We start from the raw sequence: 26,958 nt of genomic DNA, 5'->3' as shown, positions 1-26,958 counted from the left end.
GACGCAAGGGGCCGTCGTCCATCAGAAGGCATTTGGACGTTGCCCGGTTGACGTGGGCGGTGGTGATCCAGACCACCTCTCATCTCCATGGTGACATCCCAGAACAGTCGTCTGAGTCGTTTGCGAGTCGTCGATTATCCCTCGCGGGACTGGGGCATTGTCGTGTGCTTGACGCTGTCCGGCAGTGTCCACCCCGCATGGTGTCTCCCGTCCCAACAAGTCGTTTTCCCTCATTTGGCGGGCGCTCCAGGGTTGCGTGGCCGATTCAATCTGTCCATCATGCCCCTGTCAATGTCATTCTTGTCGACCAGGTTGCTCAAGCTCATGACCGACGTCCCCTGTTGTCCACCCTGCTGTGCCTGGCCCTGTCCCTGCTGCCCAGGCTGTCCCTGGAGCTGCGCCGGCTGGTTGGTGGGCGTCACGCTCGGAGCCGGTGCCTGGCGAGCTGGTGTAGACCCTCCACTCTGTGTCATGGTCGCATGCCCCGGGGAGCGATCGCTGTATGTACCAGGCTGACTCTCCGTCTTCACCTGGGGAAGAACCGGGTTGCGCGGGCTGTGCGTCGAGAAGGATCGCATAGGTAACCCGCCAGGACTGCTTTTGCTCGAAAACTCGGCCGGGGAGCGGCGTCTAGGCTCGTCCTCGGTGGCGCCGACCCTAGGTGGTGGTGGGCGGTACGCATCCGTATCTTCTTCAGATCTCCGACGACGTCGGCCACTCTGCGAGCTATCCTCGGGCTTCGAAGTCCACGAGTACGCCGACTCCGCAGGGGACTGGGCATGTCGCCCCGGTCCCACTCCCGGTCCCGGCCCTTGTCCTGGAGCATGTGCCGGAGCCTCACCGTGGTGCGGCGGAGGCGGATATTGAGGCTGGTGCGGGTGCGGGTGCGGGTGTTGCTGATGGTGCGGCGGCGGCGGCTGAGCATAGTAGCCACCATGAGGTGGTGGTGGCTGCTGTTGATGTTGACCCTGTGGGTGCTGACCGTGCTGCGGTGGCGGTGGTTGCTGCTGCCCCGAAGGACCACCCTGAGGAGGATAGGCCAACCCTTGCTGGGGCGCCAGCGGTTGTCCGTATGCTCCATATAGAGGTGTTCCTGGCGGGACGCCGCCGGGAACTGCAGAGACCGGAATGAATGCGGCACCGCTCGTTGACGAGACTGGCTGGAAGACGCACTCTTGGTTCATGCGCGCGCAGTTCTGGCACTTGCCCCCGTTGTGGTACCCGCTGCACCGAATCTTTAGGTCATGTCAGCGTCGGACTCCTACCTACACCTTCCCAACGAACCTACCTTGCGCTTGCGACAATATTTACAGGCGATGGATGTCCTCTGTCGTGGAGCCGCCTGTGGCATCTGCGGTCCCCCTGGAGGAGGCCCATATTCTTGGGGATACGGCCCCTGATGGTAGTACGCTTGCGGCGGCGGGCCTGGCGCCCCGGGAGGCGGCTGCTGGTAGTAGTAGGGCTCTGGATGCCTATATGGAGGCTCCTGCCCATATGGACCAGGCTGCGGGCGGCCCGGTGGGTAGGGCTCGGGTCCTCGATAGCCTTGCCCCGCGCGAGGATCGGGATGTTGCTGAGGAGGCGGCAGGTAACTGCCTAGCGGTTGTTGGCCAGGTGGAGGAGGCGGAGGCGGATAGCCATTCGTCGTGCTAGGCGAGGCATAGCGGTGGTCTGATGGGTATCCGTGGCTGCCAGGCGGTGGCCCGTAGCCTGGTGCTCGAGGGTCGTGCATAGAAGGCAGTGATACAGAAGGGGCAGCCATCCCGGGGCGCGCTTGGTCGTCTGCTGCACGTTGAACGGCGTCGGGAGGCGGGTACAGCGACTGCGACGGATAGCGATTTTCTGGTCGGTGCTGAGGATAGTCGTTGCGATGGCGATCGTCGGCCATGCTACGTCAGACAAGGCCTAGGCGTGCTTGTAAAGCCCCCTGTTCGGTATGTTTCGCCAGTGCCCTTCTCTCCTTTTTGCGATATGTACTAGAGCGATTATGTTAGAGAGGTCCGGAAAGTGATCTACCGGTGTACAGAGACAGTAAGTACACTGAACAGGGACAAAAACGACTCGCGACACTGGTACACGACGAGCAACGCGCCAAAGGTGGATAAAAAAAAGGTGACGGGGACCGGGCCGGGGGAGGAGGGGAGGAATTGAAGGGTAATAGCAGGCAGACGAGACAAGGTTTAGGCGGTATCCTCTCTTTAGCGGCGGAGGTGAAGGGAATGCAGCGAAGGGTGCGGTGCGGAGCGCCCGGTCTTACAACCCTCTGTATGCACTGATCCCAGTAGCCAGAGACACCCGACTGCTGCGAGAGCGGCCACGGCCACGGCCTGGCCACGGAAGCACCCAGGACACGAAAACGGGTTCCGGGGGTGTTGGCCCAGGGCTGGAGCTGACAGTCAGCCAATCGTGAGCCAAGCTCCTGAGAGGACGGACCCGGCTGGCTGGCTGGCCATGGCCCATACCTGTTCGGGTCATCGAGCTCAGCAGACCAAGCTCAGCCTGACGGACGGAGCTCGTGGTGGCCACCATGTTGGCGCGCTGGCAAGTCGAGGCTGCTGCTAAGGTAAGGGCCCAGGAGGCAATCCAGCGGCTCCTAGGGGGACGCCCCGATCTTCTCTTGCTAGTCTAGCCAGGAGCAGCTCTGACGGCCTGGGGGAGGGAGGGGCTCGACTGGCGGCGGCGGCGCGGCCAAGCAGGCAGGCAGGAAGCGATGAGATAGGCCAGCAGCCTCGCAGAGCCGGGGATGAACCGAGCGGTGCGCGATGGTCGCCTGGATGTGTCTCGACTCGGCGACCGAAGGACTGGAATGCCAGCAAATTCTTGCCAAGCGGATATCTCGAACCATCGTCTCCCGGCTCGGCTGAATTCAGCCATGAGATCACAGTCCACGGACGTTTCCGTCGACCGCTAACCCCTTCATTCCACCAGAAGCGGCTTCGTGGCTGCCAAGTAAGTCTTTTTTTTGCCGGCAGGAGGTGAAGTGGTCGGCGAGCTGAGCCTCCATGGTGCACCAGCAAAATCTTGTTGGGTGGTGATCAACCCACGCTAAAAGCCAACCGCAAGCGCGTCAAATTTGTGTTCGACGACTACCGCTACCAGATGTGAGAGCGACTTTGTGGACATGCGCAGGCACGCGCGCGCAAGCGTCAGGCTTTCCATCGCCCATACACTTGCAATGCAAATGCAAATTCAACGTTTGGGGCGCCTTTGCGCAGCAAGTGTTCCAGTCGATTGAGGTGCCATGAGCAATCCGCATTCATCAGTCGAGTGCCGGTGAACTCCCAGTCATGAGCGACGAGTGTCGACGTCGTGCCTGCATGCAAACTATGCCCTCCTCTTCGATCTTGAATCGCGCCTGTTGGCACTATGCGGAGCAATTTTTATCTTGCATTGAAGACCCAAGATCCCATGCAAAGGTGGCACGTCGATGGCCAGACGCGCTTTGGCCCATCGAGCTGAGATTGCCGTTCATGTCCCTGATGTGCTTCGATACGTCGTGCGCAAGATGATGGGCCCGGTACATGAAAACAAGACAAGGACAAAACAGTGGCGCAAATGCAGAAAATGAATCTCACGTACCTTGCTTTGCGATATGTATCTTGAGGACTTGACGCGACTATGCCTTTCGGTTCGCAGACCCGTCCTTCCAGGTGTCGCCTTGTTTGTTGGACCCTATTGCACGTGATGGGACAACGGTGGTGAGGCAACAAGTTGTTTCGTCGTCCCCCGCCAGCGAATCGTCGCACGATCGTCGTGGAGATGGCCGGTTGTGACGGTGAGAGATGAGGTCGACCGCGATGTGTGATGATGAGGGGAGAATCGGGGTGCAGGCGAGTAGCTGGGAGGCGAACAGAGGTGAACAGAGGTGAGGTGAGGTAGAAATGAGATGAGAGGCGCCTGAAGAGTCCAGGTGCAGCGGGCAGTGTGGACCAGACCCAGGCCGGTCTAAAACCCCGTAGTGAGAACCAAGGTCAACAAGGACTAGGTATTTGCACCAGCGCAGCGGCGACTCGAGCCAGTCAAGATCCGGACTCTCACAAAAGGGCAAAAGAGAGTCTGGAAAACCCGCAGTGAACACACACACGTAGCTACTCCAGTTCCAGGGTGGAGGATACGCGCGCAGCAGACCTGCAGCAGCGTCGTCTGACGTTGGAGCACTCGCAGAAAAAGGTGCTTGCTTCCAGCACTGTCTGCGGCGTGACTACCGTACCTACTTGTACGGCCCTCTTCACTCCGTGTCGACCGTTGAAATCAAGTGCACGTCGCACGGCCTCGTTGGTCGTGTTGTGATAGATCTCTGCGCGACGTCGAAAGGTCGTGGTAGGTGCGCAGGTAGTGATCAAGCGAGGGTTTTGATACGGAGACTTTCACGTTGCGAGCAAGAACAAAAGACTGGACGTGATAAACCACGAGTCCACAGCACAATGGGAAGGGGGTCCGAGGGAGGGTGCCTGTGGCTCGGGATGGGCTCCATGGACCGTCTTGGGGTATTAGCTGGGGCGTACGTACACCCAACTGCAAGGAAGGCAGGTGAGAACTGAGAACCCAGGTGTCCGTACCGTCCAGTTGGCAAGCTGCAAGCAGAGAGACTGGAGGTGTGCATGTATGTGGTGGAACACATTCTTCAGGTGTGGATACCATGGAAGGCACCTGCGATGGGGTGCCCCTAGCCAGGCTGTTCCGGGGTGTCAGCATTCGTAGTGTTTTGAGTTTGGGCAGCACCAGCTGCGTGTGGGGTGCTTGGGACAATGGGACCGTTCCTTGAGTCAAACGACTGGTTCTCAGAGCCACAGGACCAGCTACGCCAGCAGGGGCACACTTTTCTTCACCCAATGACCTGCCGCGTATCCAGGGTACGCATGCACGCAGTCTGTCGTTGGGCGCTGCGCTTTCTGTGGGCTCTGCAGGCTTCTGGCGGGCAAACGCGAGCGGTGGAGTGACCGGGAATCTCCTTGTCGATGCTCGTTCGCTGGCTTGCGCTGCAGCAGGCTCTATTGGGCCTCGACTGCGCTTGGTCCCGGCCGCTGCGTGTCGATGATGCAGCACTGATGCTGGGGCCTGGCTGTTGGCTGGGTTGTTGACTGGCATGGCGGTACGCAACGCACCGCACCGCACCGCCGGCGGGAAATTCATCAACAAGTGGGCAGAACGGGAAGGCCACTGAACACTCACTGTCGGGAGGGCAGGAAGGCTGCAGGCAAGGCCGCAGCCTGCGCAACTCGTGTGGTGCTTTCGTCCATCCGTTGAGCTTATCAGGTCTTGACGGCCTGGCATCGGACACTCGCAACAATTGTTACCGCAGTTTACTGATCAGCGTCATAGAAGTCGTCGACGTGGCCATGCGTATGTCGCTGCCTTCTTGCTTCTGCATGCGTCTCTTCCTCCAAGAGCCATCGAAGGCTGCTCGGGCGCTCGGCCGTTGCCCGGTTAAATGATGAATCGCCTTGTGATCCATGGGCCATGGCAGCCCATTCGACCACTCGCTTGACCAGGCGTTGATGAAAAGCAACCGGTAGATGGCTATCCTGGTTGATGACTAGTAACTTACGTAGGAGACAACCAGCTGCCGTGTGCGTCAAGCTCACGCGAGTGCGAAGGAGTTGTCTCGGTGAGGGACGGGACGAGCCCTGTCTGCGTGACGCTTGTCCTCGTCCCACAGTTGACACGACAGGGAGCCAGAAACACGACCTAACTTCCAAACAGCCCGGCCCGTTCGTTCCCTTGCCTTCAACAGCAGCTCCGATGATCGCCTGGGTGGTTGTTGTTGTCCTTGAGTGAGACAGGGCGTACGCAAACGCGGACTGGTGCTGGCTCGGCGCAACCTCTCCAGAAGGAATTAAATGAAGGCAGAGGATTGTTGATCGAGAGCCGCCTCAGCGACTGGAATGGGTTTCGCACCCGTCTTCCTCACCACTCGAGAAGCCTGGTGAACTTGTTCAATTCCTGCTGGATCCGGATGATTGCTATGTAGTATGTCGCGTTGTCGCCGTTGTACTTTGACAGTGCGTCCCCTCTACCGAGATAATTACGCAGTACGTAGAATTGGCAGAGTGCTTGATGGTGAAATTTAGTGATGCTGACCTCACCTGTGTGGCCGCGTGGGTTCCCGAAGACGGCTGTTGGACGCCACGGGCCGCAGCAGTCAAAGCCTGTCGCGACTCACTGCCGCCTGGCCCGCCTCGTCGCACCGCGGCCGATTGATGTCCATCCTCCAGACCTCCACTGGGTCTGGCTAGGAACCATGTCTCGCTGGGACGGTAGGCTGCGTCCAGTCGTCGTCACGGGAGCAGCTAACGACGGCGACCCCAGCTGCTGGACGACATGCTATTGGTGACTACCGTAGCAGTATCACTTTACCAGGTCCCGCGCCGCGCACGCTACTGCACTGTGCCCTCCTCTGGGTTTTCGACTTTGGACCCGGGTGGCGGCGTCACTGCGGGTCGGCTCCAGCGCGGGTCCTGGGAGGGGGCGTGGCCGGCAGCACACCCTCCCATCCTGCTGCAACCGCGGATGCTCCCTCACCGCTTTTAGACTGTGGATGCTGTCCGACAGGGGTTTGCCGCGTGGAAAGACTCGTCAGTCAGGCCAGGCCGCCGACCTCAAGCTTTCGACGGGGAAGGCAGAAAGGAACACAAGCCAAAAAAGCAAACACGTTCTATCGGCGATGCACGTATATTACTGATCGCAGCAATGTACTTTCTTCAATGACTGCGGCGTACATTGAGGTCCCTTGCTTCCGCGAGATGGCAGATGCCCCGTACTGGAACCCGAGGCAGACGCCCATAACCGAGGCTCAAAAGTCGCATGTCGGTGTTGATGATTGTTGCAGCGTCTTTGCGCAGAGGACGGGCACTCTGAACGCGTGCAGCTGCTTGCATTCATCACAGCGGCTGCCTGCAGGAAGAGACCCAAAGACATGCCTCCGCATGCAGGTGGGCGGGCAGCATTTGAGCAATCGTGTCTCGTCGTCATCTTTCTCACCACTTGCTCGTGTTATCCTTCTCTCATGCAACAATAGTGGCTCGCTCCGCACATGCATTTTCTTGCTATTCGGCGATCTGATAGATTTGCCTCCCGCCGTCCCGCCCCCCGCGACGGCCGCTGCTGGCCCGCTACCAGGCCAAGGATGGAGGATCAGGTACGGATAGATGCTCGTCACAACGGTCACAACAGGGAGAAAGCCCTCGAGGATGCAAAGCAAAGGCAGCTCACTGCTCAAGGCTGGTCTCAGCGAAAGTTTCGGCTGGTGATAAGGTCCCGACTGTATGGTAACGAAATGGCCCATCCTTTGGCCAAACAAAGATAACACTGTAATGCTGGGGATGTAACAGACCTCGAGACGCGAGCCAAGTGCTACGTATATCCATCTGCATGGCCCGGAGCGGCACGGCACGGGCTACTGAAATCCTACCATGCATCGGTAGTGTCGCTCTCCCATCACCTCAGGGGAAACGTGCTGCCAGGGGCCGCCACATTTCACGCGGCATCAAGCGCAAGTAGTGGGCTTGCCAGCAGTCATCCAGATGTCAAACATCAAGGCGGCATCGACCGTTTGTGGAGGGCAAGGGCCAGAAGTCCCCGCAATGTGGCAGCCATTCGAGATGATGACGGTGCCCCCATCGGCCTTGCCAATCGTCGCTGACGGTCTCATGCATCGATGCGGTTGCACCCGTTCCGCTAGTAGAATCGGTTATTTTGTACCGTATCCTTCCCACCCGTCGCAAGTTCTGGGCCTGCCTAGACGTGAGAAAGGTGACAGCGACTCCACATTCGAGCAGCCCATAGGCAATTGGGAGGGCTGATGGGCTCGGAATGGAGGGTGATCCCTGCTCTCTCTCCTGGCAGTCTTCCACTCAAGATGGTTGATTGGCCCACAGCCTGAGAATATGTCAGGGCTATCGAGAGATGGCTTCGCGTCAACTTGCGAAGGCTGCGCCTTGCAATGTCCACACTGGTACTCGTAGTCAGCAGCTGTACCACCCTCAAAGCACATCGTCTCGGAACGCACCCACCCGAAGTTTATCGCGTCCAGGATTGAGCAACTCTGTCGGTAGTTGATAGTCTTGTCAGCCTCTGGTACTCCTTGCGTGAGAGCCGGTGATGGTGCTCATTGGCAAAAGCCAGCTCGGATCCCAGCCGAAGCCACAGTACTTAGTATCAGTAACCCGTAAGCATCAGGGTATCGTCCCGGGTCGTTGGTGACTTGGTGTTTGCAAATTTCTAGGGGAATTCTCGACGTTGTGGAGGATAATGAATCCCGGTCTTGAGGAAAGCTGACGCCAAGTCGTGATGGTCGCGGCCAATCACAAGGTTGTATCAGCGTTGTCATCGAGGTTCTTCATGCCCGTCGTGCTGTTTCTTCTCTTGCCAGTGGCTCGTCCAGCTTGGTGGTGCTAGTGCTGGGCGCTGTTGGCTGTCCTCGGAGAATATGGGAATGAGGCTTGGCTGCTCCTGCTTGTTCATGTCGTCTTGACTGTATTGTCCGCGCCATCTCATCTCAAATTTGTGCAAGTAAGTACTACTTGTTTGTGCGGACGTAGGCTGCGCAAGATCGGCTTCGAGCGATACACACACCCCTGGGAAGCTGTTCGAGGTTGGCCCATCAGCACGTAAGTTTCTCTCTAAGTGCACTCCTAATTGCGAAGGAGAATACCGTCTGCCGGGTTGCACCTGGCTTTGTCGCGGTGCGAGGTGCAGTCTCGTTTGGGTGAGCTCGACTCCGAGTTCTGAAGCTGACACGTTGATCCGAAGTCAGCAAAGTAGTCCTATAGTTCTGGATTTGGGCAGCCAGGCTGCTACAGAGAGGTGGTACCAACCGCGCGGGGTACGGGTGCGCGAAGGCAGGAGCCCAGGAGCGAAGCCCCTTCTAGATTGACAAGTACATCGCCCTTCGCCTTTTGCCCGCGCCTTTCTTTCATTTGCCTATGAATCCTGAAAACATGATTGAATACCAGTTGTACGTGTAACTTGGGCATTGCTTGTGGTCATGTCTCGAGCCGCGAACTGCATGCGGCTAGCCTAGACCGAACTAATAAAACTAGCACGTAGATCACCACGACGCCTACCCTGGGATCTGACTGGCGCATCAATAATAAGTCATCAGTGCGCAAGCAGCCCGGTAGTCCGATACGATTGATCTGTAGCAATGATGTGAAATGTCAGACCCAGTCATGGGTCGAATGATAGTCGTACTTGAGCTGATGTGTGTAGAGCGTGGTCGGGCGACGCCCCCTGGTGGACAACAGGACAACAACACCTTGCGTGCCTCTTGATACGCACCGTACAATGGAGATGGACCGAGAAATCGGATCTAATTAGGGGCTGGCTTGATTGTCTTCAGCTTCGAGGTCGAAGCAAGGGACCCCACGACGGGCGCGACATGGATACCGTTTTCATTTCCTGCGCCCTTGCATCGAATCCGCAGCCAGACTGCCAAGGCGCCAGCCTGTCTTTTTGGTAATTGGATGCCGCCGGGAAGAGGCTCGGTCCGCCAATCGCACGCGTGCGTTAAAAGTCACATGATATTCACCTCATGCGCGAGATGCATCGTCTTCCCGCCCCATCGCCCGCTTCACGCTCTACCCTGTTCCGGACCAATGATCGTTGATGCTTCCCTATCCATGGCTCGCCCTGTGTCTGCAATCTGACCTGGCGCACACCGCCCAAGATGACAGGGGTTCATTCATTCAACTTCACGGTCGAGTCGCGGTAGCGACTTGGGAATCGCTGTGACATCCAGGGTGGAGTGTGAGGAGTCGTTATCCTTGCATCCATGTCGGGGTTCTTTGCTGACATTCCATTCATGATGAGCGTCTACGCACCCTCACGCATGTCAACAGTGCAATGTGCGACGGTGACAAATGCGAAAGACAGCAGCAGCCACCGTTCAGCCGCGCGGAATTCCGGGAGGGTTGAGTATCCGGTCTGAATGGAATGACTCGGCTCACTCCTTTGGATCCTCTGCTGCATACGCACCCCCTGCAAGCTGGACTCTCCAGCTGGAGCGACTTAGGGACACACGCAGCGACAGTGCGAAGTCGCGAATCGTCGACTGGGTTGGGAGCTAATTAGTCCGCGACTGTGAGTGTGAGGCAGGGCGACAAATGATGGGTCGTATCCGAGCTGTCCTTCACACAGCGCCACAGATGCATGAGTTGGGAGCTGCGCGGCCAACTCTTCCGACTCTTCTCTCAGCTCTTGGTCTGTCGCCAGTGCATCGGCCACTGTAGAGACGACTGTAATAAAGCTGGGATCTCCTCGCTGTGTTCCCCAGTGGTTCCTCGTTCATTACAAGCGCTGACTGCTGCCGCCCGACCTCAGCAGCCCGCTTCATGATAATGTTTGGAGCGGGTTGTGCCCTCAGGGCGGCCCACACGATGCACTCGTCACTCGTCAGGCTGGCTTATCATCTATTCCATGTAATATTATTACTACGCTGTGCGCTATGCAGCTTGAGTGGTGCGCTGGAGAAAGCACGCAAACGAGCTGCACGGGCGACATGACTGAGCGATCCTGTGACCAACAGTCTTCTCAGACACGCCTGCATTGATCTACATAGCTCGTGGAGCTATTGTTGGTATTAGTATAATTACTCGTCGACCAACGCTTTCGTTCATGTTTACAAGCTTTCCACCGTCAGCTGAACAGCCGCCGCCGGGCACCAATGATCAAGAACGGAGCATTTTGTCAATGGCGGATGCACAGTGACGGGCCGACACTACATCGTGCAGCTGGCCCCATCCAGCCAGTGGTGGTGGTGGTGGTGGTGGTGGTGGTGGTAACGTAGGTCGGTGGACAGGTAGGTCGTCTTTGCGATTTACGATATTGTATACGTAAGTGCGTGTATCACTCGCTTCCCGTGGCGCTAACAGTCTAATACTATGGTCCCCGAATCTTTATCCGTCACTCTTATTGCATCTGGGGCATGCCATGATTGTCATTGACCGGGCCCGCGCTCGATGGCGTCCTGCATCAGCCTACCAACGAACCGGCGGTGTGCGACAAGCCTCGCTCACCGCAGGCGGCCACCCAACCCGGTCGCCTTACAGCTTGTATCTTGCACGGTAGCAGCATCTACCAGCCCTTCGACCGACATGCATCATGTAGGGGACCGAAAACGGTCGAGGCAAACTGCATGCATTGGGCATAACGGCCGTCCAGCCGTGGAGTGTCTACCTACCCCGCGACATGACTCCCAATCCTTGGTCTGTCCCAACAGCCCGCCCATAACTAGGGTTTCGGAGCAGCAGGATTGAGGGGGTGATTCGTTGTAGCCTCATGAGCCAAGTATCAATCCTTGAGTTGTTGCAAGACGCGGAGAATGAACCGGGCGTGGTGGAGGATCTCAAAAGCCCTGCGTGATTGTGTTCTTTAGTACCATGGTGCGCCCACGTACTGGCGAGTTAAAAGTAAGCCAGGGTGGCCGCAGGCCCAGAGGCCAGACTATGTTCGGTCCGAGGCGCTCGTGCAGGTGGAAGTTGGGCGGCCTGGGGACTACTAAACTAGTCAACGCTGGGCCTTGATATGGGCCATGGCCCATGCGCGGGCCTGAGGGTGCCGTTGGGGTGTGAAACTCCTTGTGCATATCGCTGGCTGGCCCTAGAATACGTAGGTTATTGGGCGTTGCGCACGATGAGTGAGCGTCAAACGGCTGCCCGATTCGGAAATGGACATGCTGCAAAGGCTCTGCCGCCTGCTATTGGGGTGGTTATCGGAAGTAGCGGGATCCCGGGGCGCTGCTCGTGGCCAGTCGCACGTTAGCCAGTGACTTGCGGCAAGTTGCTTGTGGTGATCGCGTCTTGATGTATTGCTCGGCGTCCTTCACAACATACCACTCGTAAAAAGCGTTGCATTCCCATATCGCGGTTCCCCCGTTAGGTGTCGACAAAACAGGCCTGGCCAAAGCTTTGCTTCCAATGCTCTTGATGCTGTCGTAATGATGCGGACTCTGGACACTGCATGTACACCTGGGTATTGATTGTAAAACCCCGAGCCTTCCGGATAGTAGACGTATGGTTAGCATAGCAAGGACAAACATAAGAAAGACAATCTTCAAAGTATCCGAGGGCATTGCGCGGGAGATCCCCAGATGGTCGAATGTCGACGTCAACTATCCGAAAAGTCTCCGCTCCAAGTTAGTAAAAACAGTAAGCTGCACGTTCCAAAGTAATTGCTTCAATTGCACTCGACCACAACGTGATCAGAGACGAATAACCCCAGGCTTGTCTTCGACATTATCGCAGTTCATTACACCTCTATCCAATCTTAAGCCTGGTCCCAAGCTCCGAGAAAGCCTGCTGAGAACAGTCAAGCACATCATGTCTGACTCTCTCAACGCCAATCGGGAGCACTTCAAGTTAGCTCCTCCATCGGCGCCGATGAGGTCGGGAGCCGATAGACTAATATTTGCACTAGTAAAATTGCTGCCGATTACGACAAGAGACACGAGAAGGGCGTTGGCCAACTCGAGGATGAAATCAAGGCCTCTGCCGAAGAGTTCATAGGCTTGAAGCAGGGCGGGCGCGTGCTTGACTATGCTTGCGGCACGGGTTTGCTGTCAAGGGTAAGTCGCCGTGCTCAAGAGAACCTAGAATATTAACAGATGTCTAGGCATTCGCATCCCGGGCTAGCCAGTCCATCGGCATCGACCTAGCGGAGAGCATGGTCGAGGCGTACAACGCCAAGGCCAAAAGCGAGGTAAGCACTACGTATGCATTCGAAGAGACACAATGGCTGAATCTCTGAAAGGGAACCTTCCCGGACAAGAAGGAGGCCTATCTGGGAAACATCACGCTCCCTGGTGACCCGTCTCCCGAAGCTTTCTCCGACCCCAAATTCTACAACTTTGATCTTGCAGGCGTTGGCGCTGGCTTCCACCACTTTGATGACACCACTCTATCTGCGAAACGTCTCTCTGAGCGCTTGAAGGCCGGTGGTGTCCTGTTCATCCTCGACTTTCTACCCCATGCGCCGGAGGCAACTGGGGCGTATGGGGTGACGCACCACGGGTTCACAGAGGACAACGTGCGGAAGATGTTTGAGGACGCAGGCTGCGGGGGGGAGTTTGCCTTCAAGAAGCTCAAGGAGCCGATTGTTTTCTGGGCAGGGGAGAAGGGTGATCGAAGGATGGAGAGGAGTGTATTTTTGGCGAGGGGGGCTAAGTTGTAAGCACGACTGACATTCAGTATCAGGACGACGATTATTATAGTACGTGAAATGCCATAACTTATTAAACATGATTTCGGCCAGCTAGCGTAGTCTGCGTCAGGCCCGCCAACCCCTGATTGCGATTATTGCAGTCCCTTTTCCGCAATGTCAACAACGAAAGCACCGCCCAAGAGGATAGCGGGTTCGTCAATGTTGCTGTGCTCGTAACTGAGGGACGTCAGTTGACTTGATTCACCGCCGAGTGGGCACATGGACTCACCTCAAGGTACCAACGCCACCAGCCTCAAGTAAGAACGCCGGGCCATCCTGTAGTGTCTTGTTGGCCCAGCGCATGGCAAAGGCACGGAGAATATGGCCGTGTGCTACGATGAGGACGTCGCCTTTAGGAGCATCACCGTCCATACAGGGGCCATGGTACTTGGTGCGGAGATCTTCGATGAGGCGATCAAGACGGGCTGTGACGTCGTCGGGCATCCTGGGTTGTCAGTCTTTCCGCTCAAATCATTACCACAGCACTGATGAGTCTCAAGCATGCATGCTCAAGACGAGACGGAGAGATCTCCAGAGGGCCAACTCGAAACTTACTCGCCACCAGGGCATCCATCTCTCCAGATGTCCCATGTCCTTCCCTTGCCCTCGTCCAGCCCCTGCTCAGCTCGAAGTTTCCTGATATCAGGGCTAGTCACGCCTTCGTAGTCTCCATAGTCCCATTCGCGAATGTCCTCTGTGATTTCGACACGCGCACCACAGTTGGACAGTTCTTCGCGCTTGCTGGGTTGCTCGCCATGCAGTGTCCAAGGGAGTTGCTCAGCGGGGATACCAAGATTCAGGAGCTCAAAGGTGCGTTGAGCACGCTTGCGAGGGGAAACGTAGCTAGCAAATAGTCAGCAATGAGCTTGCCAGGGAATTTTCTGCATGTGTCTGGTGTCTCGAGGGGCTGGTCCTCACCGAACGCGAGGCAAGCTGCGAGGGTTGGAGGCACAGGTCCAGGTCGACATGTACATGAGTGGAGTGCAACGAGGCCCATGCCAGGCTCACAATAATTCAACTTTGGCCCTTGGAAGACGTGAAATACTGTGCACTTGCTTTTCTTCAGACAAAGCCCGCTTGCATCTGCTCGTCGTTGGCTCTGGCAACAGTTCTCCAGCTTTCATGGCTTTCACTACCACTCCATCCGCGCATTTGGACACATCGAGTTGGTGGTTTGCTTACATATGAGCCAGCTGTTTGGGCACAATCAATCGATCGTGGCCTACCAACGCTTGTCCAGTTGCTCTGATGCGAGCCTCTCCGTTGGCTGTGAGGGGAATATCGCTGGTCCCCGTGTGACGGCCATTGAGGGACCACTCCGTCTCGCCATGGCGTATCAGAAAGACTCGTGGTGTTTTGCCCATTGTGTGAATGTTCTGTTCTTAAAGAACGCGCAACATGTAATATCGAGATGAAAAGAGAGACAATATCTTTGCTACCAGATGAGCAAGGCGAGAGAGACTGTGGATGAGACTTATGGAGCCTAGGAGGGGTTCAATTATGTCATTTTCGCAACAACACCTTGAATACGGGTTCCTCGATCCCGTGTCTGACTACTTATTCAAATTATCCACATTTGCATCAGTTTTGCACACTGACTCAACTATTCTAGCAAGGTGAAAACGCGGCGCCCGGTCGACTCATGGCACCTCGTGGCATCCGACTGTTCGGATCCTGACTACCCTGCACCGCATTTCCCGGCAGACAAGGCACTATGGAAGTCACGAGACGCCTGGCAACTTTGTCACTTAAGGCGCAAATCCTAAGACAAAAGGATGAGCTAACTCGTGGAGCTGATCTCCAACCTCACTTCTCACCACTTTGCAACTCAACATAAATTTAATGACATCAGAGGCAACGTGTTTCCCTGCGTACAGAGTATCTTCTACCCTGGATACGGATACCTGGCAATGAGATGTCTTGTCTCTTCCTGCATCGCTCATTACCGTCCCTGCACCCCGAGAACCCCGGCTACGACCACAGCCCCACTTTGCCAAGTCCTTGGTCAACACCTTCACGATCGAGCATAATCTTGCTGGGCGACGACATTGAGCTACACAGGCTCAACCCTACATCGACAGCAACCCCCCAAGCCGAATCACCGTTAGACCGGCACTCGCAGGAATCGCAGAGATCAACGGTCAGCTCGCAGACCTCAATACTGCCCGCTGCAAGTGACGATCGGGCAAAACGCTCCCGCAAAATCTGGCTTGAATCCTGGTAAACCTACTCTGGACGGAACATGTCTTCCTTTACCAAAGCCAAAGCCGGCATCTCCGCCATTGCCGTTGGTGCCGTCATCACTGTCGGGTCCCTGACCGGCGCGCAACTCAAGGCCGACAAGCAAAAGGCCGACGCCATTCGAGAATTCCGCGAGACCTCGCCGCACGAACAAATTGCCGTCCTGGAGGAGCAGAAGAGAGCGCTGCTGGACACCAGGGGCCAAATACAACGGAAAATCGATCTTTTCGAGGAGAAGGTGAAAGAGCGCGAGGCGGAAAAGGCGAGACGAAGGGCTATTAGGGCGCAAAGGAAAACAGAATGACGAGGAACTCGCTTGTGGGGAGTACGGACACCACATAATTACCAGCATTCGAGGCGTGGAACATTTGGAATCATGGAGCATGATAGACGGGATAGCGTTCTGCATTTTAGATACCCCTTCGGCTACAAAGCCTGTACAAACATTTTTCATACTGTGTTCATTCCCCATTCACATTTCGTGATCTATGTATACTCCGCCAGTGTTGCTATCTTTACTCGATAACGCCCTCGGCTGTGGGCAACGGAATTGCCTTGTACAGCAGGATCAGCGCAGAATGTGACTCACCACCGCCGGCCAGCGCATCGATCTTATCGCTTGTGACCTCAGTGACCTTCTCGTCGTTGAACCACCACCACAAGCCATCCTCCTCGCCCCTCTTGCCAGTCTTGGGATCCACAGGCGCAGCCTTCTTGACGTAGGCTGTGTAGTGACCGCTGTCGGCGCTACCACCCTGGTGGGTGACGACGCCGCGGAGCTCATACAGTCCCGACTGGTTGGCGCCATCGTCCTTACGAAGCGCTGGGTCAATGAGAGAGTTGAGCTCCTTCTTGGCCTCCAAGATGGCAGCGGCCTGCTCAGCTTCCACCTCCGCATCGGTCTTGAACGTCTCGCCTTCGCCCATGACAACGTCTCCATCGCCAGACTTCTTCTCTTTCGACTTGCCCTCACGCTCGGCCTTTTCTTGCTCCTTCTTTTCCTTCTCTTTCCTCTCCTTCTCGGTCGGCAGACCTGCGCCACCGGCAATATCGCCTACGTCTTGCTCGTGCGACTTCTTGCGACGTTTCCTAGCGCGCTCTTGGTCCTCCTCATCCTTGCGGATCTCGCGGACCTTGTCGCGGACGGGGATCAGTGCCTTCTTCAGGTCATCCGAGCAGAATTCCACAATATCCAACTCTTGGGGAAATGTGACCTTTCGCATGATCTTGGCCTTCTTCTGCGAATCGCGCTTCCAGAAGAACCTGACAAAGTGCACCGTCAGATACTTGGGCGCACGCGAAATCTTCGATGTCTTGGTATAAACGGCGTCACGACCGAGCGTCTCGGAATTCTTCTCCAGCTTCTCGCTGAGAGCTGCCAGGATACCATCGCGGAGGTGGTTCGTCTTGCCGTCGATATGGCAGTTGAGTTTGGCAAACTGGTCCCGACTGACGACGGGCTGCTCATTGTTCCTGGCTTCCTCCTCATCTGCGACTAGCTCAGACGTAAACTCGCCGGACATGAACTTGTCGACAAAGGAGATCTCGGGGGCGTCGTCTGTTTCCTTGACCTTGACCTTCTGTCCCAGCTGCTGGACGATTTGTGACCAGGCTTCCTCCGCGTCCTGCTGAGCATATCCTTCTCCTTGCCTTGAACGCTCTGCAAACTGTGGGAACACACTTCGCAGTGCGCCCAGAAACCCCATGGGTGGGAATGACTCCTGTGTGTCGCCCATCTGTTTGTACAGGCTCGCCAACTGCGAGGCCAGATCTAGCTGCGCACCGCCCATCAAGGTTCCATTCTTAGTGTTGTACGTTGACAGCGCGTCCTGCAGCTCCGGGATCGATTTGAGCGTCTGAAGAGTCGAGTTCAGGTAGCACGTGTTGCCCAAGTTCATCAACCCTGCAGGCGTGGCACCTGCTTGCTGCGCCTGCTCGGCTTCCGTCATATCCTCGACGAATTTGACGGTCTCCTTTGGTCGCACCAAGCCGGAGCCGTTGGAGCCCGGAGTGCCCATCATCATGATTGTCTGATTGGGCTTCAGCCCAAGCTTGCTCATATCGGCGTCATCTTTGAGTTGCCCGCCCTTGATGAGGATCTTTTGGCGGTCGGGTTCGACTTCGGTAAGCGAGAAGAGCTGAAGCTTGAAATCTTCGCCGGTGGCGGAGGGATCGATGTCGACAGTGTACTTTTTGCCTTGGTGCTTCACGACGACTACAGAAGGTTGTTAGCTGTTGTTGCTGAGACGTGGGGAACGAGGGGTGACAAACCAGGTATTGAAGCCATAGTGACTCTATAAGGTCTACAAACCCCCAAACTTTTGATCAGATTCTTGCTTCAAGGAGTGTATCAGCTGGTTAAAGTAGTAGAAGCAAGCCCGATTGGCAAAAAGTGCTGCTTGTGGCGGAAGTTTGGTGATGGTTAGTGGTGCGTCACGAGGTGGTACCTGGAGTCGCGAACTGTGGGGTTATGCATTTAGCCACATTCCGCCGCCTTCTGTGAGCTTCAGCCACAATCTTCAGGCTATGGGCAGTCACTTGAAGAAACACGTTCTTTTCGCGTGATAGAATACTTTTCCGGCGCATTTATGAAGAATGCAGAGAACTGAGGAGCAGACCTTTATGAATCCATGAACGCAGTGTTGACGTCGATTTGACGCCAATTCACGTGACATCGCCCGGATCCCCAGCTGCCTGTGCCCCACCGAGACGTCACGTCTAGGCTGTGCTGTAGCTCCGACGACGACGACGTCCAACGACACTTCAACCCCGCCACGCCTTGCGACGTTGAGAGACCACCCACGAGACACACGACAAAAGCCCAGGAAGGGCTTGCCGCCGTCATGGTGCGTTATAAAATTGGTCAATGTCCCCGAGCGCATTGGTAACTAATGATGCTCAGTCTCAATCCCTGCGGCCGTATCTCCAGGCTGTCCGGAGCAGTCTCACAGCTGCCCTCACCCTGTCCAACTTCGCATCCCAGACGGCCGAGCGACACAATGTCCCCGAAATCGAAGCCCAGACCTCGCCCGAGGTCGTCCTTACGCCCCTGACCATTTCACGCAACGAAAATGAGCGCGTGCTCATCGAGCCCAGCATCAACTCGGTGCGCATCAGCATCAAGATCAAGCAGGCCGACGAGATTGAGCATATCCTGGTGCACAAATTTACGCGCTTCTTGACACAGCGCGCCGAATCATTCTTCATCCTACGGAGGAAGCCAATTAAGGTTCGCACTTCGGATGTCGAAGACTGGGAATCTTTGGCTGATTAATTTATAGGGCTACGATATCTCTTTCTTGATAACGAACTTCCATACCGAGGAGATGCTGAAGCACAAGCTCGTGGACTTTATCATTCAATTCATGGAGGAGGTTGACAAGGAAATATCGGAGATGAAGCTCTTTGTAGGCGGCACCGTCCCTTTGCTGGCAAGGGCAAAAGCTAATCGACCACAGCTAAACGCGCGAGCTCGATTCGTCGCGGAATCCTTCTTGACACCTGTAGGTCGAGCTGTCACGACATGGCCTGTTATGCGCTAACACGCACCAGTTTGATTAAAAGCCGGCCGTATATAGGTGGGTTGAGCAAGCGATGGGCGATGACTTGGCGCAAAAGTGGAACAATGATCCTTTGACATTGTCAATATCCACTACATATGAGACTTAGAGCAACTTGAATGTTTACCAGGTATCAAGCATTATCTTGGGTCGACTCTTGGCGAAGATGACGCAACCGATTCGCGTAGAATGAAGATGGCATCAACGACGGGGTTTGTTACGGAAACGACTTTTGATCAGGCGATTTTCTGACCAGAGTCCTCTCGGATGCAGTCCTAAAAACGACTGAACTCGCCGAGATGACGGCCTGATAGGAACGGAACATCTATTTCACCTGGACGGGAATAGAAGAGGGCTTGTGATCTCACCTACTCGCCGTTGTCACACGCTGCTCTGGGGGGTTGACCGCGTTCCGCATGTCGTCTTCGGATCCCCATCAACAGCCCTACAACATAAGAATGGTATCTCGTCTCCTCGATGCGTTGCGGCTAGCCGACGGACTGGACTCTGTCATCGAGGCCAGGTGGTGCTCCACACTGTGCTGGGCGCCTCACTCGATGATCTGATCTTTCTGAGCCGCCCGCAGGCTGAGGAGTAGCTCATCGTTGCAATGTTTTGATCCCACGCACTTCTCTTTCATCTCATTTTCCTCGCGCTCTTCGCTCTTCATACCCCCGAGAATCCCTCTCTCTGCACGACTCTTCTCTCTTCTCTCTTCTCTCTTCATACGCAACTTTCCACACTTTGCCTTAGATTCTGCCTGAGATTCTTTTGCAGCACTTTGGCACTATCTGGTACACCAGCGCGTACTCATTTCTTCAATCTTTGCTCTGAACATAACAATGTGAGTTAAGAGTCCTATCATCTGTTTTCGATACCTGCTGGCTAACAACTCAAGGACCGCGATGGCCTCCCACAGGGAGCCTACGGCCGAGGAGGCCCAAATGCTTCACAAAGCGCTCTATGATCAGCACAGTGGAAACAGCGTGAGTGGTTGGGGTAACGACGTGTACTACCCATCTTCGGTCTACATTGGTGAGTTTACGGCTCAGCCTGAATGCCACAGCACCAACACTAAACTTATCTTTAACCCAGGCCTTGGCAATTCCTCGACTCCGCAGCGGTCAGATACCAGTTCTGCTCCGGTAAGGCAGGCCCGATAGCACGGAACTGCATGGAACTAACATGCTGAAACAAACAGTCACTCGACTTCCAGGGCCATGATGCTACAAACCATCTCCTCAACAATGGAGTTCATCTCATGCACACAGCTAATGGGCTTCTACAAATCACTAACGGAACGAGTGCAAATGGTCACCCCGCGGCCAAGGCGCCGAATGTCGCTCCAGCCCAGCCTTAGGCAGGTGGGCAAGCTAACGACGTCAGAGCTCAATCCACTGTCGCTGGTACCAAGACACACCAGCATAGCTCGAGCGTGTCCTCCATTGGCATGAACGCTTCAGCCAATGGTCACAATGAAGTCAAAGATGGCTTCCTTCCAAGCGCGCAGACGACGCAGAACGAACAGACGCTGTACGCTCACCCAAATGCTACCAACGGGCATGGCACAAACGGCCGGATTCCCCAGTCACAATCCTATACTGGGTTCACGATACTAGGCAGTTCAGAGAAGTCGCCCAAGCGCCAAGGAATAGATCACGGTCTGGTGCAGAGCCCTGAGGGCTCTATGTCGTTGATCAGCCCCATGACCGAACCAAAGAACTATGCTCCTCGCACCAACGGCCATCTAACCACACAGGAGCCTCCACCTCAGTTTAACCTGAGTGTCGTGCCCTATGGCAAAGACAGCGTCGACAAAGAGCTTGGCTCTTGCGACAGCAATGCAAACAGCCAGGACCCCTTTTCAGCGACTGCGTCCGCGGTCACCAACCCGCTACAAGTAGCTCTGACCCTTGCCGTGAAGCGCTCAGACAAGTTGAACGAGCTTCTCACCCGTCCTGGCGGTAGGCCATCTTTTGATGTCGCTATGCACCCTGACAACTTTCCATTCACCGAGAGCTGTCGCACCGGCAAGGCCATCAACCACGGTGTTGTCAAGATTCGCAACGTATGAGCATGGAACTCAACATATTGAACACGACTAACCCGAAGCAGATCCCTTTCTCGACCAAGCGCGCTGAAGTCATCGCCTTCCTCGGCCGCAACTCAAAAATCCTCAACGACGCTGATGAGCCTGTGCACATCATCATGGAGCGGGTCACAAGCAAGACGATGGACGCCTATGTCGAGTTCTGCACCCTCGAGGATGCGATGCGTGCTGTCGAGCGTCACGTCACCAACGTCACGAACTCGCGCCCGTCACGTCTCGGGGACCGTGCGGTCGAGGTAGAGCTGTCGAGCCAAGGCAGCCTCATGAGAGATCTCTTCCCCTTGGCAACGGGTGTCATCTGGGACGGTGCCACTCCCGAGTTCAAGCCCTACAATGCGCATGAGCCATGGGAGAACTTCAAGGGCTTCATCACCGAGGAGGAGATGATTATGCTCGTGAAGCACGTCGAGGTTCCGCATCGTGTGAGTTTGACCTGGTGGCTGCTGTTCGTTCAATTTACTGACACAATGATACACAGTCGCCATTCTCGAAGGAGTGCCCGCAGCGTCCTTATGAGTGCTTGATGAGCACGCTCAAAAAGTTCCCGTGGTCATTTATGGACCGCGTCACGATCTCGCAACGTCGCGCGCTCTTCCGCGCCACTTGCGAATTGCTGCGCTTGCTGACTCGATCACTGCAGAAGGGTGACGACGTTGTCAACTTGACGGTGCAGCTGTACCATCGTCTGACCAAGGCGGCCATGTCTTGCCCTGGCTTTACACCATTGATGAAGGACGACATTGCGTGGCTGGCCAATGTCACAGAGTCCGAGCTGCCCCAGTACAACCTCCCTCCATCGCCAGCTACATGGCGCCATCAGTACGCCCTCGCGACCAAAGTCGATGCGCAGCCGGATGTTATCAATGTAGGTGGTTGATTTCCCGACGCGGGTAGTGACTGACGTTTCCAGTGGTACATTTCCATCATCCGCGACCAGTCCCACAAGGACATGATGACCTTGTCCATTCAAGACCGCAACAATTTGCAGGAAAAGGCTGCCGACACAGACATGACATGGGGTTACTTCTGGAACGAGCTTGGCTATGAACGTTTCATGGGACCTGGTTTCGACCAGATGACCCTTGGCCAAGCTGCCTACGCCGAGCTGTCGGCTATCGAGCGCATTCTGTACCGCGCTCTGCCGGCCGCCAAGACCTACTAGACTACTGTTGTTCACTGACAATTGGCATGTTCCTGCTGTTTTGGGTTCTGAAGAGATAATTTTGATCTTGAAAAGGGGTGAGTTCTTGGTGCGGTGATACTTTTGGTGGTGTCTTCTGAGCTGGAAGAGGAGTGGTTCTTTTTTTTCTGTCTTGGGAGAGAAAATGGGCTGGCGCAACTCTCTTCTGCTGGTACTCACTCGCTTTGCAGAACAAATCGCTCGACGATGGCGACCGCAATGATGGATTTCCTATAAGGAGGGGAAAAAGGGCGCGCCTTTAGTCTTGCGAGATGGGTTGTCTTCTGGGATTTGGCTTGACGGACAAAGGTCGGTATTCTGCGCCGGCAGGCCTTGGGAAGCACACTATGTTCGCCTTTACAATATATTGCTGAATACAGTCGCTGCTACGTATGTGTGACTCGCGCTGCATTGTCGTGTTGTGTCGTGGACTCCGTGTCGTGATGAAAGCGAGATAAAGGCAGCTCCTGAAATTAAGGCCATAAACTTGGTGATGATGACCCACGCGAGCCCCCCTTGGTTCAGGCTTGTTAGCGGGTGGGTGGTCGTGGCCCAAGCGACTTTGGCCATTCGTGGGCGTGAATTCCAAGTGAAAAAGTGATGATAGTTTACTGTTTCTCAGTTTTTCCATTGAATCATCAATGATCGAGCTCTGGCATTGCATGCTTCAGTGGCTCGTGTTGCCTGCACGTGTGTGTCTTATCAGATCGCAGTTGGTCGCCTTTGGCGCAGAGACTGGAGTTAGAGAAAAGCCGTGCAGGGGTTTCGTGCCGCGACAACCTCAGGCATGGAACACCCTGAGCACTGCTTTCTCCCCTTCTTATCAGGCCTTCATCTCCAGTCATCCTCATTCTCACATCCTTCTTCACACTATCACTGTCAACTAATTAACTGACCAAGATCTGCTTGAATCACGTAGGCGACCCACGTTGGCTCCTATCTGCATGCACTAACCAAATTTGCAGTACAGCGTAATTGTGAGAGATCTACCTTCTGCCCCAATAGCCTCTGCAGTGGTCATCCATTATCCTTTCCACCTGGAAACTTTGCATTCATCAACATGTCGGCGGAGCAAAAGACCGAGTCCCAGCCCGTCGCCCCCGTGGTCACTGAAACCGCAGCTGGCGCCGAAGCCATCTCCGACAAGCCAGCAGTCGCTGCTGGTGAGGCTCCTGTTGAGCCCAAGCCGGCGGACAAGGAGGTTTCCGACCACAAAACTGAAAAGCCAGCGGAAGACACCAAGGCTGCCGACAGTGCTGCTGAGGAAAAGTCTACTCCCCAGACGACCCTCGCCAAGCTAGCTTCCCAGCTTCCCGAGATCAAGAAGAACACTGGCCACGATGAGATGTGGGGCGTCAAGCTGTCCGATGACCCTGAAACACATGTGCCAACCAAGATCATTCTGCAAAAGTACCTCCGTGCCAATGACGACGACGTTGCCGGGGCCATGAAGCAGCTGACCGCGGCCTTGGAGTGGCGCAAGAAGTACAACCCCGTCGAGCTTGTCGAGAGCTCGTTCGATCAAGACAAGTTCAAGGGCCTGGGCTATGTGACCACCCATGAGGACGGTGACAATGAGACTGTGATCACCTGGAACATTTACGGCTCCGTCAAGGATAATAAGAAGACCTTTGGCGATGTTGACGCGTGCGTGATTCCCCTGAAGGAAGTCAATATCCCACAGTGCTGACATGGAGCAGGTTCATCAAGTGGCGCTCAGCCCTCATGGAGCGTGGTGTCCAGAAACTCAACCTAAACTCCGCGACTGTCCCGCTGGCTGACGGTGAGGAGGACCCGTACAAGGTGATCCAGGTCCACGACTACGTTTCCGTCTCCTTCTTCCGCATGGACCCGAGCGCCAAGGTCGCCTCCAAGGAGACCATCAACGTCCTCAGCACCGCCTACCCAGAGCTGCTGGCACACAAGTACTTTGTTAACGTCCCCGTCATCATGGGCTGGATGTACGCCGCCATGAAGCTCTTCGTCGCCCCGGCGACCCTCAAAAAGTTCCATCCCATGGCCAGCGGCACGTCGCTGGCCGCGGAGCTCCCGGAGGGCATCCGCACGAGCTTGCCCAAGGCCTACGGTGGACAGGCGGGAACTGTCCAGGAGATTGGCGAGGAGCTCAAGCTCCAGTCGTCCGTGGAGGACAAAACAAAGGAGGCTGTTGAGCCCAAGTCGGAGGAGGCCCCAGTTGCAGCGGTGAAGAAGGAAGAGGTCGCGGAGGAGGCCAAGACGGAGGAGACTCCCAAGGTCGATGAGCCCAAGGTTGAAAACGCCGCAGCCGAAGAGCAAGCCAAGCCTGCTGCATAGGTGGAGACGACCTGATTGGCGGATTTGGAAGCGTGTTTGATCATACCACAGAGTCTGAGCGTTACCGCTGTTGCCGTACACCATATACCCTAATTTGAATAGAGATGGCCAGTTTGAACTACCGATATCTAGCAATGTGCTTTACCTTTGAATGCAGCGCAGTCTTTGCGGGTCAGCGCAAGACAACGCCGGTTCATAGGCTATTGGGCTCACGAACTACAGTACAGGAATTGCGGCGCCGCGTTCAGAATCGTTATCGCTGAACAGAGACTCTTGTATTCAACCGCACACGCTTGCCATCACACTGCAGAACTCAGGCGCGACACAGTTGTACCGTGGGAAGGAGTTCACGTCGAGGTCGGTCGATGGTTCGTCACCAATAGGCCCATGTCACTGACAGATCAGGATTTGCACACTGGCCTGCGGACTCTTGGAAGTCTTGTTGATGTTGATGGGAGTGCACGTGATGAGGGGTTGGGGCTGTCAGATCTCAAGGCAGACTGGTGGCCATGTCACAAGCCGCGCGCAATGACTGGGCTAGATGCTTCAAAGTGACATTCCTCGCTTGCGTGCATTCGCAACTTTACCATTAAGAGCCGTGGTATCAATTTGAGGCTTTGCGATGAGGCGACTTTGTGCCCAATGAGCCCAATACGGCAACGTCGCCTAGTTCGCGGGAACACTAGACGGTGTGTCCTGCAACGAAAATTGAGATAATGCGGTACCGATGCTGCTAAAAGAACATGAAATCACAGTCGATGTCTTGGGAGTTAGATCTAGTTCAAAAATCCTGGGTCATTCCGTCCCCTTAGTCCCTTGCACTCTGCGGCGTGAATGTCCACTGTGATGATGTAAATCGCTCGGCACATTGAGTCGAGCGTCAATCGTCAGGATTGACAGAGGCTATCATGTCACTTCGAACGAGCTCTCTTTGATTTTGAAGCTATCATGTCTCTTCTTGTTCTTCAAGCGGGTTGGATGACGAGTGACAGGGGCCGAGCTTGCGCGAACGACAGAGACCAACGGTTCAGAACGGCTGTGCCCCCGGGAGAAGAAATAACGGCTTCATAGTACATTCAAACAAAGGCTACCTTTGGCTCGGGTCCTCCTATCTTTCCCTGTTCTGTAAAATTGGCGCGGCCACTGAGGGAGCCCATGATGTGGTTGGCTCTCACGTCTCAACCTAGCCCTCGGTGGCGCTGACACCTTGACGATGCGTTCACCAGCTTGCTTCCGGGAAAAGATGGGCGACAATTGCGAAATACACTTCACTCTTTGGCAGCACTGAGCGCAGAGTTCTTTTGGTCTGTTGTCGATGATGTGGCCACCGCCTTTTTTTTTCGCGAATGACCATCTTCAGCAACGGCAGGCGAACAACGCCACAAGTGTCTCGCGCCGGCTGCTGGCGGAAAACAGTTATCTGCTCACTACTACCCACGACTCGCGACTTTTCCATGAATTACTGCTCCAGTACATTGCAAACCTCGAATCACAATAAAAGTTGTGATTCCAGACCGTGCACAGTCCCCTCAACCGTGATGTTAGCCAAGTCAACAATGGTGACATGCTGACACTTGCCAAATTATCTGCGCACAATATAAACCTCGCATGTGACGTGCGTTCTGCTCGCAAATTCACCATGGGCAATTTTGCATAGCTGAGAGGACAGCGATCTTTCCCGACAAGTGTCACATAAAAGGGTCGCGGAGTTGAAGAGGTGGAACGGATAGTCCTCTCGCTATATCGCATGCAGCAGCCAATGCGCGATCGAGGATTTCGTTTTGCCAGTTTAGGAGTTCAGGTAATTTGATATTCCGCTTTCTCCATCGTCCTCCTCCCACCTTCATCTGGGTCTCTCTCTTCTTCACCTCAACCCTCTCCATTCGACCACACAACCTCGCAACTCGTCTTGTCACAGCTGCCATTGCTGCGTGTCGGGCCAGCATCAAGTATTCTCTGCTTCACGTTCTTACGACGAGCCGCCCTCAAGGCAGCCAACGCATGCGAACACCGCGTCGGAGCCTGACTTGTGTGACGCGTGCCATCACCAACAGACAAAAACTTCACCTTGCTGTGCCACGCAAAACCGTGATTGACCAAGTTACTCGCTCCGAGTGTAGCTATCTGAAACCTTGAACTTTCTAATATCGGCGCCTACGCACTGCCAGGCGTTCATAGCCAGGAAAAGCTATCAAACTCAATCTGATTACTCACTGAGAAGCTCTGAAAAGGTAAGCAAGCAAATTGACCCCCAAAGAATTGCAATCAATACTAAATGACTTGGCTAGCTGGGCTAACCAACCAGTGGCAATCGGCCATATCTGCGAGGCCACGCGCGTTTGCTTGCTCTACTGCTG

At 55.3% G+C, this 26,958-nt stretch overlaps 7 protein-coding genes across 7 annotated transcripts; 4 read left to right on the top strand and 3 right to left on the bottom strand.

Moving 5' to 3' along the window:
- Positions 1-230: 230 nt before the first annotated feature.
- J7T54_008326 (uncharacterized protein) lies at positions 231-1,888 on the bottom strand (the record flags this gene model as incomplete). Its single annotated transcript, XM_051510251.1, has 4 exons — positions 231-773; positions 842-1,049; positions 1,174-1,235; positions 1,289-1,888. The coding sequence occupies 4 exons, from the start codon at positions 1,886-1,888 to the stop codon at positions 231-233; spliced, it is 1,413 nt and encodes a 470-aa protein (XP_051358848.1).
- A 10,429-nt stretch (positions 1,889-12,317) lies between these two features.
- Positions 12,318-13,167, top strand: J7T54_008325 (putative methyltransferase -like protein; the record flags this gene model as incomplete). The annotated part of the gene is made up of 4 exons (XM_051510250.1): positions 12,318-12,355; positions 12,415-12,562; positions 12,610-12,696; positions 12,748-13,167. The coding sequence occupies 4 exons, from the start codon at positions 12,318-12,320 to the stop codon at positions 13,165-13,167; spliced, it is 693 nt and encodes a 230-aa protein (XP_051358847.1).
- Positions 13,168-13,289: 122 nt separating this feature from the next.
- Positions 13,290-14,561, bottom strand: J7T54_008324 (Sedoheptulose 1; the record flags this gene model as incomplete). Its single annotated transcript, XM_051510249.1, has 4 exons — positions 13,290-13,374; positions 13,427-13,642; positions 13,753-14,040; positions 14,380-14,561. The coding sequence occupies 4 exons, from the start codon at positions 14,559-14,561 to the stop codon at positions 13,290-13,292; spliced, it is 771 nt and encodes a 256-aa protein (XP_051358846.1).
- Positions 14,562-15,439: 878 nt separating this feature from the next.
- Positions 15,440-15,742, top strand: J7T54_008323 (uncharacterized protein; the record flags this gene model as incomplete). Its single annotated transcript, XM_051510248.1, has 1 exon — positions 15,440-15,742. One exon carries the CDS (start codon positions 15,440-15,442, stop codon positions 15,740-15,742), a length of 303 nt encoding a protein of 100 aa, XP_051358845.1.
- A 211-nt stretch (positions 15,743-15,953) lies between these two features.
- Positions 15,954-17,725, bottom strand: J7T54_008322 (Ubiquitin carboxyl-terminal hydrolase-like protein; the record flags this gene model as incomplete). The annotated part of the gene is made up of 2 exons (XM_051510247.1): positions 15,954-17,653; positions 17,710-17,725. The coding sequence occupies 2 exons, from the start codon at positions 17,723-17,725 to the stop codon at positions 15,954-15,956; spliced, it is 1,716 nt and encodes a 571-aa protein (XP_051358844.1).
- Positions 17,726-18,068: 343 nt separating this feature from the next.
- J7T54_008321 (uncharacterized protein) lies at positions 18,069-22,270 on the top strand (the record flags this gene model as incomplete). The annotated part of the gene is made up of 12 exons (XM_051510244.1): positions 18,069-18,079; positions 18,173-18,284; positions 18,341-18,667; positions 18,720-18,941; positions 19,802-19,842; positions 19,897-19,984; positions 20,094-20,143; positions 20,200-20,362; positions 20,422-21,066; positions 21,114-21,530; positions 21,587-21,973; positions 22,019-22,270. 12 exons carry the CDS (start codon positions 18,069-18,071, stop codon positions 22,268-22,270), a joined length of 2,715 nt encoding a protein of 904 aa, XP_051358843.1.
- A 1,078-nt stretch (positions 22,271-23,348) lies between these two features.
- On the top strand, positions 23,349-24,601 carry J7T54_008320 (Phosphatidylinositol transfer protein-like protein; the record flags this gene model as incomplete). The annotated part of the gene is made up of 2 exons (XM_051510243.1): positions 23,349-23,935; positions 23,989-24,601. The coding sequence occupies 2 exons, from the start codon at positions 23,349-23,351 to the stop codon at positions 24,599-24,601; spliced, it is 1,200 nt and encodes a 399-aa protein (XP_051358842.1).
- Between the last annotated feature and the right edge of the window lie 2,357 nt (positions 24,602-26,958).

Source organism: Emericellopsis cladophorae (genome assembly GCF_022114955.1).
Source record: "Emericellopsis cladophorae strain MUM 19.33 chromosome Unknown NODE_88_length_62921_cov_114_971342, whole genome shotgun sequence".
Classification (NCBI taxonomy): Eukaryota; Fungi; Ascomycota; class Sordariomycetes; order Hypocreales; family Bionectriaceae; genus Emericellopsis; species Emericellopsis cladophorae.
This window is presented reverse-complemented; position numbering and strand designations above follow the sequence as displayed.